At 35.6% G+C, this 15011-nt stretch overlaps 3 protein-coding genes across 11 annotated transcripts in view; all 3 read left to right on the forward strand.

Annotated features, from left to right (window-relative positions):
• The window catches only part of LOC138137584 (uncharacterized), a 207814-nt gene that overhangs the window by 66204 nt on the left and 126599 nt on the right, over window positions 1–15011 (forward strand). The window lies entirely within an intron of this gene.
• The window catches only part of LOC138137581 (uncharacterized), a 134895-nt gene that overhangs the window by 37662 nt on the left and 82222 nt on the right, over window positions 1–15011 (forward strand). The gene's annotated exons all lie outside the window — the stretch shown is intronic.
• On the forward strand, window positions 2524–8781 carry LOC138137585 (ankyrin-3-like). Its single transcript, XM_069057062.1, has 2 exons — window positions 2524–4142; window positions 6144–8781. The coding sequence occupies exons 1-2, from the start codon at window positions 2622–2624 to the stop codon at window positions 7512–7514; spliced, it is 2892 nt and encodes a 963-aa protein (XP_068913163.1). The 5' UTR covers window positions 2524–2621; the 3' UTR covers window positions 7515–8781.

Consider the following 15011-nt stretch of genomic DNA (forward strand, 5'->3'; position numbering starts at 1 on the left):
GATTCTGAGAAACTTCTGTTATGGAGCAAAAATGAAAATCCTAAGAAAAAAAATAGAAAAAAAACCGCCTTAAACCTCAAAATCAAGAGAAAGGAACAAACGTTTTTCAGTTTGAATTAAATCAGAGTAGTGGATCGGTTGAAAGTCTTGATGATTACTTGAAACGTTTTTATTTCTTTGCCCATCAGACTGACGTGACAGGAGCACAGTCGTTAATCAACGCAATTTTGAAAAAAGAGTATGGAATTACCGATGCTACTTGCTCTTCAAGTCTTCTCCAATTTATGGAAACGTGGTGGTCAAGTAACTTTATACTGACTAAATATGACGTGATAGCAAAATTGGCTGAGTTAACGCTTACACCTTTTATACAAACGATATCGGACAGTAAGTGCAACGAAAAATCAAAACTTCTTAAAGAAGCAATTATGAAATTTGACATGACGTTTGTTAGAGATACGAATGACGAAGTTGTCGCTAACATTTGGAACGAGACAGTAAGTGATGAGGAAATCAGTTTCACATCGTTGAAATATTATGGATTGTGTGTTGAGGGGATTAAGGATTTATCTCCAAATGTATGTAGTAAAGTGTTGTGGCATTTAAACAAAGTTCCCTTGATTGTGAAAGCGGAAGAGTGTCGTCAAGAACAAGTTAAACAAGCCATCAGGCTGCTCGAGAAAATTAAAAAAAGAAAAGTAGTATTATTGGCAAACGCAACCAAAGAAGAGTTCCCGCAGTGGAGAATTTTCCAAGATCTTTCGGATATACAAAATGAAGGTGTCTACACAGATATCGTTAAACATTTTGCGGTGTCTCTTCAAGGTCGACAACAAATTTTTTTGCACCAGTTGCTCAATTTTAATCAAGAAAATGCCAGAATTATTGAAACTACTGAACTTATTAAAATGACACAAGAAGTTGTTCAAATCGGTAGAAAGCAAGAGGAAGCGTTTGAAAATTACATTCCCAGAAGTGTTTCTACGATTAGTTTAGACATAAAGAAAATGTCAGAGTTTTGTAGGACAGAAGATTCTCTCCTAATCATTTGTAACGTTTCTCAACCTTGGAATAAAGCAATTCGACAGTTGAACTTGCACGTGATGGAGCTTGACCAATACTTGGAACCGGAAAAGGAAGAGGAATTAAGCAAAGTTGATGTCTTGCTGACGAGTAATAAATGGCCTCACGTTCGATTCGATGAAATTTGTAAAAAGACCAAGAAGAACGTGCATTTACTCCAAGTTTTTGACGACAAAAGTTGTACTTCGGTTCTAAGTAAGCGAGACAGATTTTCGTTGGAAACAATGATATCTGGAGGAGCACATGTCGATGAAATGGAAATTTTCACATATCTCGACCATCCTCTGAATGTCATTTGTTCGCCACCCGGAATGGGAAAAAGCACGCTGGTGTCTCGCTTAACCAGCATCTGTCCGTCCAGTTACTGGAGTGTCCGTGTAAATTTGATCAATCACAAAACAGTTTTTAAGAATAAATGTGCGCACAATGAAATATTACACCATTTTTTTGAAGAAGAGGAAGATTCATTAGTGGTTAACATTCGTTCGATGCTTTTACAAAATAAAAGAATGTATTTATTTCTCGACGGCTTGGACGAAATAGACAGTGACTGTATTCCGATCGCTTTGCAATTTATTCAGCACATCTCTTCGTTGGGTCATCGGGTGTTGATTACTTCACGTGAAAATTTGGAGCAAACAGTGTCGCATGAGCTAAACATATTTCCCATAAAAATTGAAGAACTGACAGAAGAGCAGCAGAGAGAATACATCCAGAAGCGTCTTCAGGATTTTTACCAAGAAGATGTAGTAGAACACATTATCAATAAAATATACGAAAACGTGGATATCGTTAACAGTCGACACTTGTTAGGAATCCCTTTACAGTTGTTCATGATTACAGAAAATTTTCTCAACAATAAAAATTTATGGACAGAGTCTGACCAAGAAATTTTTGTATTGACCAAAATGTATAAAATATTTTTCCAAGGAAAAAAGAAGCACCAACATCGAAAATTGGGAGTGCACGAACACGAGGACCAGCTCGGATTTGATATTAATCTGTACCTGGAACAATACGAGTTGCTAGCACTGAAGTCTTGTTTGGACACCACGACTTTCGACAAGTTAAAGAACAATTTGGGAAGGAGTAAAAAGTTCTTAGAAAAATTAAAAATTGGAGATCCGTTTGGAATAGTCAGTAGAGTGACCGACGATAATCAAGCCATCTTCAACCACCAGACTTACGCAGAGTATTTTGCTTGTGCGTGGATGAAGAATAATCTGGACAAGGTTTCGCTGCTGCAGGATGACTTATTTTCCAAAAAAAATCAAAATTTGAGACTCATATTCGACATTATGATGGCTGAAAATAGTGCACTTCACTTGGCTGTAATCTATAGACATATTAAATTAGTTTCAAAGCATTTGAACAAGAGAGAAGTCAAAGATGAATATGGTCGAAGTCCACTTCAGTTGTTGTGTACTTAAGGAGTCGAACATCCTCTTTTGCAGATAAATAAAAGACACAATTCAAAGGAATTTTATATTATAAGTGACATCAAAGAAGTCTCTACACAGTACAGAGAAATATTCAAAATGTTGTTACATCGTGATGTATTTCAAAACGACAACGTTTTTCAATGGACCTGTCTTGAATTCGCAATTCGACTTAATAATTTGTTCGCTGTAGAAAAAATTTTAGAGAGATTTGGAGACTCGATAAACCTTGAAAGATTATTCGAATGCTATGACATTGGCACACTTGCAATTTATTCGTCACAGAAGGGTTATCCAAATTTATTACATGCTGTTATTAAAAAAGAATCAAATGTTCTATCAGTAAAAATTGGAAGACATCAAATTACATTGTTGCACGTGGCCGTTAATGGAATTAAAGTGAATATGAAATTTCCACACTTTTTAATGGAGGAAAGAAAAAAAGTAATAAGAACATTAATGGAATGCGGTTTAGATGTAGATCAACAATGTAACAGGAAGAGAACTCCTTTGCATTTTGCTGCTAATGACGATGTAATCGCTAAAATCTTACTGGATCTAGGAGCAAATATTAATGCGACTGATAGTAGTAAGTCGAACGTACTACATCATGGTTGCCGAAATTCTAAAGTAAATACGAGAATAGTAAAACTCTTGATAGATAAAGGGATAGATGTAAACGGCAGAGATTGCAATCAACGTACTCCATTACATCATTGTTGCAGAAAAGGACATCACGATGCCTTGGTAATTTTATTAGAATGTGGTACTAACATAAACGCTAAAGATTCAATGAATTACAGTCCACTTTACGATGCCATTTCAAGGGATAACTACAATTGTGTAAAAGTGCTACTTGAACACGGTGCTGACATTAATTCTGTCGATAATTCCGGGAAGACTGTGTTACATGCAGCTTTCGAAACGTACAGAAAAATAGATTACGATTGTATAAAGATGCTACTTGATCACGGTGCTGACATTAATGCTGTCGATAATTCCGGGAAGACTGTGTTACATGCAGCTTGCAAATATTTCAGAGAGTCAAGTTACGATTGTATAAAGACGCTACTTGATCACGGTGCTGATATTAATGCTGTCAATAATTTCGGGGAGACTGCGTTACATGCAGCTTTCAAAGACCCAAACTATTTGCCTGAGGTTAAGGTAATTCTATTATTTTTAAATCGCGGTGTTGACGCCAACAAGCAAGATAAGGAACAAAAAACTGCTCTAGATTATGCTGTAACACGTCGTGGATCAGAACCCCTATTATTGTCTAGATACCGGCAGATCGTGAAGATAATGTTCGATGCTACAGCATACGGTCAGTTGATGTCTACTGACTATGTAACGTTTCTTCACTACGCTGTTTACGATGGAAATTGTGTTGCCGTAGAATTATTTCTAGAAAATGGATTAGATCTGGACAATATCGACGTCAACAACCAAAAATACCCTTTGCACTTTGCTGTCGAAAATGGACATCTTCGGAGTGATCTACTACTGAAAATAACCAAGCTTATGCGAGATTACAAAACACATTGCAAAAAATGTTTTCCCAAAAATGACAACATTCTTGGAATTTTAGAGGAATATGTCTCAAATGGCTATGTGTCGGTAAGTTTTTTTAAAATTTGTTTATTTTTCAAAAAGTTACAGTATTTGTTGAATAGAAAGCGATATCTTTGTGACGATTGATTTATAGTCTTGCAAGAATCCCAACGTTTTATTGCCTCTTGTCCTATTGTTAAAAGGTCTAAATACCTTAAAAAATAAGCTGATAAACAAACAAACCATCTTTGGTCTGGAGTATTCAACCGGACAATCCAATTTAAAATTTTGTATTTATAATCGTTGATTAGTCCGTAATTATTAAGCGTTAGATGTAGATTTACTAAAAAAAAAATATTGTTCTTGTTCAGCAGTTTTGAAAGGTGACAAAATATTTTATAAACAGGCTCTGCCTTTAAAAACATGGTAGAGATACCAGGTTGTCCCTCTTGGGCCAAACTGTGGCTTTCTTAACAAAAATTGTCAAATTACAATCTTCTCATTATTGAAGTGAAAGTGTAATATATCGTTGGGATTCTTGGACGACTATACAAATAATTCGTACCATGCCCATTTTGTTTTAATCATGAAATCGATCAGATCAGCACAGAAATTATTCCATTGTTGAAAATAAGTCAAACTGTTAATTTTCTGTTTGAAATAACATCTTTAACAAATTTACGTTATTACTATATTTACACAAACTTTTTGAACGAAGGTTGCAGATTCTTTTAAAAAATGAACGTTTCTTGCCCGTATCGATGACCTATAATAGTGAAGAATTAACAGGATCTTTATCGATTGTAAATGACTTTGCAGACTTTTTCCAAAAATCGTACCTATGTAATTTCTCAACCTACTGAATTGGAGATATTAATGCAGAATCCTACTCTTCTCATTAACGAAATCGATGAGGAAGCTGTGTATAAGGCTCTACGGAAAGTTAAAGATAAATCTACTGCAGGTACTGATGTTATTCCAGCGTTTTTATTGAGGGATTATGCAAATGTTTTGGTCTATTCTTTAACCGCTCTCTTCAATCTTTCACTGAAGACAAGCACATATCCTGTCTCGTGGAAAAAGTCCTTAATAATTTCTTTTCCTATACATAAAAAAGGCAACAAATCAGAAGTAGAAAACTATCGTCCTGTTACTCTACTTTACAATTTTTCTAAGATCTTGGAAACTGTGCTCCACAATATTAAATATTATTTTGAATCACACTAAACAGTTCATATCTAATATGGAGCATGGCTTTTTACCAGGGCGATCTGTTGATACGAACTTGAGCTGTTTTGTGCAATATGTCAGTGATTCTTTTGATATGAAGTGTCAAATAGATACTACCTACACGGACCTGCGAAAAGTCTTTGACACCGTTGACCATTTTCTTCTGCTAAGAAAATTAAATGGCTTCGGACTCTCACATCCGCTAATAAAATTATTCTACTCCTACCTTATAGGCAGAAAGCAAATTGTTTCTTGTAGATTAGAGGTTTTGATTCGCTGGAGATTTGTGCTACATCTGGCGTACTCCAGGGCTCACTCTTGGGACCGCTGTTGTTTTTTCTTTTTATAAACGATATTAATTATCAAAAACAGACATTTTTCTCTTAATCGTTCCTTTCCTGTGAGCTCTTGATTATTAATTTCCCGAGAACCCGTTCTTACATGTATTAATTTATTAAACCTTCAATTACTATTTTCGCCTGCTATAAACAACAATTAAATTATTTATCTTTTCGTGTGAAAATGAATTATTTAGTTGGGCGACACTCCTTATAAACTTAACAAGTGCCCAGGAACACATGGCTTAGCATAAACCAATTTAGCGATTTGTCAGTCTTAAAATTCTTGGAATAATTTCGTGTGAACGGCACTTTCTGAACATTTCAATATTCACAAAATGTGTGACGTTGTTAACAGGCAGCTTCAAAAATTATAAAGTCATTCAACTGAACAATACAAATAGATCACAACTTGGATGAAATTCAATTCAATAAAATTTTGTTAATATTTATAATTACGTAACTTATTTCAGAATTACCTCTTTTTTTTAATTTCCAGTTTGCAACAACCAGGAAGTGCTTGTGTCAGCCACGATTTGATTCTTACAAGAAAAGAAATGTAACCGGAGGAGCGGACAACGACTGTCAAAAAATGATGTGCGTTTTGTTCGCTTTGAAATTCAGCACAAGTGATATTGTGGCAGATTTCGAGATGAAAACAAACTGTGACGATTGTGGAGAATTCAACGACGTGGCGCTTAAAGTGACTTTTGATGATGGACATTCAGAAATATTTCTGTTGCAACTGAAACATTCTAAGAATATGAAAAAAGTTACTGAAAAAAATCTTGCGGCAGACTTCAGCTTACAGAAGTACATAAAATCTATTCGAGAATTTGAAAACACTGAAAATGTCAGTTTTATTTTATACACGAATTCCCCGACAAGTATCAAGAATAGTTCAAAAATTCGAATTCAAAATAAAGACAATACAATTGAAGAGATTGTTGTGAAGGAACTGCGAGACCTGGATCCTAAGAAACTTCTGTTAATGAACAGAAAAAAAATCAGCGATGAGAAGGAGGGAACAAAAGTTTTTCAGTTTGAACAACATCATAGTAGTCGATCAGTTAAAGATCTTGATGATTCTTGGAAGCAATTGTATTTCTTTGGTGATCAGACTAACACGGCAGGAGCACGGTGGTTAATCAACGCGACGTTGAGAAAAGAATGTGGAGTTAATAAGCTTACTTCCATACTTTTTGTCGAGTTCATGGAAACGTGGTGGTCAGGTAACTTTATCCTGACTAAATATGACGTGGTGGCAAAATTGGCTGAGTTAACACTTACGCCGTTTATACAAACGATATCGGACATTAAGTGCAACGAAAAATCAAAACTTCTTAGAGAAGCAATTATGAAATTTGACATGACGATTGTTAGAGACACAAATAAAGAGGTTATCGCTAACATCTGGGACGAGACAGCAAGTGATGATGAAATTAGTTTGGCATCGCTCAAATATGGATTGCGTAATAAGTGGAGTAAGAAGTTATCTCCAGAGGAAAGAAGTAAAGTTTTGTGGCATTTAAACAAAGTTCCCTTGATCGTGAAAGCGGAAGACTGTCATCAAGAACGAGTTAAACACGCTATCAGACTACTCGAGAAAGTTGAAAAGAAGAAAGTGGTATTATTGGCAAACGCAACAAAAGATGAGTTCCCGGGGTGGAGAATTTTCCAAGATCTTTCAGATTTAACAAATGAAGGTGTCTACCCAGATATCAGTAAACATTTTGCGGTGTCTCTTCAAGGTCAACCACCAATGTTTTTGGACCAGTTACTCAATTTTGATAAAGGGAATGACAGAACTATTGAAACTACAGAACTTATAAAAATGACACAAGAAGTTGTTCAAATCGGTAAAAGGTAGGAGGAGGAGCTTGAAACTTACATTCTCCTAATTATCTGGAACGTTTCTCAACATTGGAATGAAGCTATTCGACAGTTGAACTTGCACGTGATGGTCTTTGACCAGAACTTCAATCTCGAAGAGTGAAACAAATAGGTCCATAACTTCTACAATAAAGAAAATTGATTTTTTTAACATTTTTATGTGATATTTTAATGACTATTTAACAGCGTACTGCTAAGGTGTTCCGCGAATTTTGAGGCACCCGGTGTACCTACTCTTGTAAAGTAATATGTCGCAAATATGTCTCATACCTTGATCAATCTTGACTCCGAAGGCGGAAAATTTTTATTAGAAAATTTGTCTATTCTTTTTCTTGAAACTCCAACTCTTGAAGACAGAAATGTCCAAATTGACACACATTTAATCGAATGCAGGTTTTCACGGCCGTTGTAAATAGGGTTATTGTTTTCCGGGTTGTGTCGTGAACTTTGAATGTTTACTTTGAAGCTCCAAAGAAGATAGCAACATGGCTATTGAAACGTCAGCTACCCAGCAATCCAGACGACCGCGGCACAACCCGGAAAACAATAACCCTATTGACACACATTTGGGTACCTAGATTAGAACACAATCATATGTATTTTTTTTAATCAAAGAACCGCCAACACTTTACACCCATGATTCAATCGGCAACGTTGTGTAAACTTGAAGTTGGGGTGGAATGAAATCGAGATTACATGGAAATGACAAATGTCATCACCTAACCAACCAACAAACACAAAAGTCAATAACAGTATGATTTTGTGATGTTTTTAAGAGAAATTGTTAAATTCACATTTCAAATTTTATGCGTAAACTCGAGCTTGCGTATCTCGCATGACATTTGTCAATGATAGATGGCAGGTGCAGCCTAGTCAATCGGACAAAATTAAATTCACTACTACAATTTCATTTTTTCACAACATAATGCAACAGATGGTGTTTCTTTGATTCAAAAACAGTTTATCGTTTAGTTGCTTTAATTTAATTTTTATAAATTGTTTAATAGAAATTCGTTACAATCTGTTAATAAATAAGGGGTAAATTCACGAAACTCAGATAATTTGCAAATTGTTAACGAAACGGGAAATACAATGAATCAACAATATCATTTGTCATGGTTTTGAATTTGCAATGCCTTATCGAGCCTTTCCGGGTTTCGTGAACGTCCCCCTTAGTTCGTATATTTGTAATTATTATCATTAAATTACTGTTAAAATTTATTAATTATACTTTTATACCTATATTTATTGACGAACCTTTTTGCATAATTTTTCTTACATTAACCGTTAACCAGACAACGTGCCATATACGGTGCGATCAATTAAAAAATAAATCAAGTCGGCGTGTTACCTATGGCAACCCATGCTATAGCATAGGCTCCAAAGCAAACTCGATTTATTTTTTAAATGATCGCTCGGTACTAGTGTCTCCTGAAGAATCTTCTGATGCTAAATTCTTTAAAAAAATTGTACAACACTGTTCGCTAATCAAAACAACTTGTTTTAGTGCCTGATCGCTTCTTTTTTCACGTCCTTGATATTTTTTTCAGTATTCGTTTCCGCGACGGAAACGATTTTCTTTAGTTACTTGAGGGAAATGTTTGGATTATGCTCCTGTACAGAGCCTCCTATACCAGCCAAAGCCTGTCATTTTTAATCTCCTTGAAAGTATAGTCCTTGTATCTTCGTTAGGAATTCTGACTTAAGCCCTAAATAAACCGAACAAAGACCCTACTTAAAGAAATTTATTGTCATATTGTGCCTGTCAATCACTAGACGGTCTCCCACAAATATTTTGAGTACTACCACAGGTAATTTTTTTCTCCGAGACCCCCTAGTGATTGACAGGTACAATATCACAATAAATTTCTTTAAGTAGGGTCTTTGTTCGGTTTATTTATGACTTAAGTCAGAATTCTTTACAAAGATGCAAGTACTATACGCAAACTTGCATCTAAAATTTGAACGTGTTAGTAAAAATGCCTCGCAAAGTAAGACATTTATCAAACTCTCAAATTAATTGTTATTAGTTGTTATTAACTTTATTAATATGCTGCGTTACTAATATCTCTAATAACCTCAATTTTTATATGATGAGATTTTTCACCCTAGGTCAAAAGTGTACAATGCTGTCAGCTCTATTTTGGATGTAAATTGCGGCGTTGTGGTTCTTTGATTAAAAAACAGACTATAACTTCACGAAAAATTGGAGCATCAATTCGTTACTTTTATATCCGACTTCAAACAGTTCTCGTTTATCTAAAAACCTCGCGCTGTAAAATGGAACCTACTACATTTCTAATGGAAATAACTACTTCATTCGTTATTCGTTCATTGGAGATTTCGTAGTCGGTGAGGCTCCACTAGTGTCCATTTACTCAAATAGCTGCGGTCCGGCGCTGAGCACAAATTGCAGCCACGCCACCCATCAATGGGGAAATGAATCGCTGACAAGCAGCTGACACGTGAAAAGAGTTTCTCAAAAGTGTGATGACATCGTTCGTTTTCTCGATTCTCGATGTTATTCCAGGCTTGTGCAAGAGGTTCCATGAGTATTTGCGACGTGTAAATTTAACGGGGGAGACAATTCAATACCTGCAGGATCATACCTATAGTTCACATCTAAAATTCTTTTAGTACTGTTAATAAATTCATTGTTCCAGCTTAATCATTTATGTATCTCTATTAGTCAAATTTCAATTCACTGGCCGCAAGTCAAAACTTCAATCAAACATCCGCTAAGAACTCATTTATTGAATTCACTCTTTATAAATTTTGCTCGGACACAACCAAACACGATTAATTTGAAATAAAATTTAAGTGTTCAATCGTTTTAATTTCATTTTAAACTCTTGCAACAGTACGACCTCTCGCAGAACCTTAATTAAATTAAATAAAATAAGTAACGTAATACAAACAGCAAATTCGTACAGAAGCTTGCAGTATCTCTTTAGAATATCAAAACAGTAGGAAAAATCCCTGGAGATTGTGAAGCATTTATCGAAGTATCGAGAGAAAACATTAAGGTAATTAAAAAAGTAGTACACCTTGTGGTTTGTTCGAAAAAAATTAATACAATGAGAAAGAAACAAAATTTGAATTTACAATGACATCTAATCATTCATATCATCCAAATGTTGTGACCAGAGAGATTGAGAGTAGGTGTTGGGATATTGGAACGAAGATTTGATTGATAGTCTTTGATGCGCTGTGCGTGGAGTTTGATGTGAAGAGTGAGGGACAGGTTCTGAGTTTGATATTTGGTTGTATGGTGGTTATAAATGTGCTATGAGAGAGGTCCCTCATATACAGATCCATCGTAAAATGCTCCATCGGCTTTTACATCCTTCATCGTTGTAATTGAATAAGACTTATTGTTGTTGATTTTGTTCTTCTATTAGTTACTAGTAGTGTACTTATATTTTACCATTTGCCTAAGGACCGTGATATTTGGATGGAAGATGGAAGTTGCCAATAACATATCCGAGGATGTTCGGAATCTGCCTCACTGTGTAGGTCCTATCGATAACAAGCATGTCATTCTACAGTCACCAATAAGTTTTGGTAATGGATCCTTTAATTACAAGTTGCAATTTAGCATCGTGTTAATGGCGGTAGTTGATGCTAAGCAAGAAGTTCGGAACTGTACTAAATGATGACTAAGAAATTAAATTATCGTGTTAAAGCAGAAGCTATTCCTTGGAAAAATAGATGTGCATCAAAAGTATTCATTAATCCGCGTACGAGGCTTGTTTCTGTCCTCCAAAAAAACGGAAGATCTCATTCCCAAACCATCAGAACAAAAAAAAAAAAAAACAAAAATGACATACCAATGTATTCGTAATTATATTAAAATTAATATAAAATTATATGAATGATAAACAAAACATTTCAATTTAATCTAATGTAATACATTTTTTGTTTTGAAATAAAGACAGTAAAGACATATAAAACGATTTTTTGTTAATCAGTTTACAAGTAAAATTTAGTAATGACAGTTTTTGAAGTGAAAACTTCTTTAGGCGCACTACATACCTACATTTTATTCCAGGGCAGTAAATTAGTTTCATGCGACACGGTAAAAACGTAACGCACCACAAGCGAAAATCGTCCGCAGAACGACACGGTAAGCTAAAATCATGGGAGTCGAGATTTTTTGCGGAGCGAGCGAAAAACAATCAACTGTGCGTCACTTGTCAGTTTTCAATTTTTAGTGATAATTGTGTTGTGACCTGACTGACCTCAGTGCAGAGCTGCAGGAGTAATTGTATATACAGGATATTTCACGAGTGGTGATGAGCCTGACGTAATTTAAAATGCAACCCACACTATATTTCCGAAAAAAGCTGGCTACTGAAACTGAAATGTCCGGCTTTTTTTGAAAATGTATTGTGGGTGATTGTGGGGAATTTATTATTCCGTCAGGCTCATTATCACTCGTGAAATACCCTGTATAGTTTTATATAATATAAACGATAAAGACACGACAAATATTGTAAGTTTACAGATAGTCCAGTCAATATAAACATAAAAAAGGGTCCGACCTTGCAAAAGGTCATGTAGTTCTGATTTTTTAATATGTTGTTTGGATCACAGCCAAGAGTAAAACACCAAATTTGCAACTTCGAAAGACTTGTGCGCGCTGCGTGGTAGCCAAAGAACAGCAAAATTTTTGCACTATTTTCAGTTTTTGCTTAATATCTCCTAAGATATGAGTCTCACAGAAAAAATTGAAGATACCTTTTTTAAACTAGATTAAATTAGCTACAGTTTGAGGCCTAAGCAAACTTTGTGCGTCCAGCAGTTTCCGAGATAGAGCTCTTCAAAAATTGGATATTTTTTCCAAGAAGTGAAAATGTTTTGTTTACGTCTCTTATTTTATTAAATATCGTCAAAAATACTCGCCCCGTGAGAAAAGTCATGGGCAATGAACTTGAAGTGTATTTACTTAGCTTTAAATTGAGATCTGACGGGCAGCTGCAGGTCCAATGCTTTTCTCAAAAGTGGCATATAACCGAGCATATAACCGAAAACCTCGAAAGATGGAATTTGGGAAAAATAAATGAAAACAAGTTTTCAGCGCATCAAACATCACGTATAGGGCCTAAACCGATCAAATAAGTTATTTTAACGTAATTTAGTATGTGTAGTTAACAATTTGAAGAGAGTCTGTGAAGTTGGTGAAGAAATACTGCCCTCAGCGCCAGACTTGTTCTGGTTCTGATTGTATGGAAAATCATCGAACACCCCAAGTATGCTGTTTGGAACGGGTTCATGGTTCTTGATTTTGATCGACCAAGAATTATTTTCCTCTCATTCATTGGCGCGCTTTAATTTAAGCTCCGGCGGGTACCTGTCCTGGCATATACAAGTATGTTTATCATGAACCCCATTTTTACGGTCCACTGTGCTAGCTCACTGCTGGAGATTCCACGCACATGTGTCAATCCACCGTGGCTTTTCATAAACCACATCAGCAATCAAATTTGAACATAGGCCTGGCCAAAATTTATGGGATCGGCGGATTGTAAAATTTTGTTCTATGAATATCTTAAACTCAGTTGGATCCATCCGCTGTTCTAGAGCCATCATATCTTGAGTGACCAACTGAATGAAAACAAGGTAGCATTTTATCGATAGTATACAGGTGAAGGTTCTTAATCACCCTGACGCTCTGCCTGGATGAATAGTTTTACGGGAGTAAACGTGTGAAAATATTGGTCCCACAGCTTTGATTACCTTCCAAATTATGCAATGCAGTTTTGAATTTGGCTCTTAGGCTTTGGTAAGTTCTATTTTCCTTTACAAACAAGATGAGAGACCTCTCACTCTCACGTAGCTTATTCTCAGTTTCGGCTCTTTCTTTCCCAGTCAAGTAGTCTACCTCATCCAAAATAATGCCAGCCAATATCAGATTAGTCAAAATGTGTGCTCGTACAGCTCGTGAATAGGCATGACCATTCAGCATCTTGTCCAGGCCTGTGATCTGTATAAATAGTCATAAATAGCGCCTTCAAGCAACTCCCTGCCATTATTGCACCGAAACAACCCATGAATGACATGAGGAATTGAAACTCTCCAAGCCTCACAACCACGCAGCTTAACTCAGAATGTTGGCCACCCTCAACAATATCTCTGGCCTTAAAGAACAGTGGTTAATCAAAAGTAACGAAGCAGGTTTTTTGAAAATGACCTTCACTTCTCTCACTGGCTTCAAAAGGTGATATGAACACTGTATCGTAATGAGTAGGTGGGGTGCGGATAAATGAGAGGAAAATAATTTTTGAGCCATAAAAGTCTAGACCACTTGTCACCTGCTTAATGAACCCGTTCCAAAGGAGCATACTTGGGGTTGTTGATGAATTTCCATACAATCAGAACAAGTCTGGGCTGAGGGCAGTATTTCTCTACCAACTTCACAGACTCTCTTCAAGTTGTTAACCACACATACTAAATTACGTTAAAATAACTTATTTGATCGGTTTAGGCCCTATACGTGATGTTTGATGCGCTGAAAGCTTGTTTTCATTTATTTTTCCCAAATTCCCTTTTTCGAGGTTTTCGGTTATATGCCACTTTTTAGAGAAGCATTGGACCTGCAGCTGCCCATCAGATCTCAGTTTAAAGCTAAATAAATACGCTTCAAGTTCATTGCCCTTGAATTTTCTCATGGGGCGAGTATTTTTGACGATATTTAATACAAAAAGAGAAATAAACAAAAAAATTTCACTTTTTTGGAAAAAATACCCAATATTTGAAGAGCTGTATTTCGGAAACTGCTGGACGCAGAAAGTTTGCTTAGGCCTCAAACTGAAGTGAATTTAATCTAGTTTAAAAAAGGTAACTTCAACTTTTTCTGTTAGACTCATATCTTAAGAGATATTGAGCAAAAACTGAAAATAGTGCGAACATTTTGCTGTTCTTCGGCTACCACGCAGCGCGCACAAGTCTTTCGAAGTTGCAAATTTGCTTTTTTACTCTTGGCTGAGGTCCAAAGAACATATTAAAAAATCAGAACTACATGACCTTTTGCAAGGTCGAATGTTTATATTGACTGGACTAAGACGGATGTAGGATTTAATACGTAATTCTCAATTATGTGGCTTCAACAATTCATCTATTGGAAAAATTTGTGTAGCAAAATTTGAAGAGGGAAATGGACAAATTATTATAATACAAGGTATTAGTATTGCTATGAGTTCAATATATTATATATAGTTCAATATCATCGTCAAGAAAATAAAACTTAAACATCCAAACCTAACCTCACAAATTTTGCTAGAGTGTACCTCTAAAAGCGGACGTATTTGCAGTTTCTATTGAAAAATACAGATTTTTTATGTTTATTTAAAAACAGCATTGGATTTAAATAATCTATATATTAATACGTGAAGGAAAACCTTTGTACCCCTTTTTAAGCAAATTGCGCGCACGGAGGGTTGTGAGCTTTGGCATAGTTAAAGTTATGACCAAA

This window comes from Tenebrio molitor, chromosome 8 (assembly GCF_963966145.1).
Source record: "Tenebrio molitor chromosome 8, icTenMoli1.1, whole genome shotgun sequence".
Classification (NCBI taxonomy): Eukaryota; Metazoa; Arthropoda; class Insecta; order Coleoptera; family Tenebrionidae; genus Tenebrio; species Tenebrio molitor.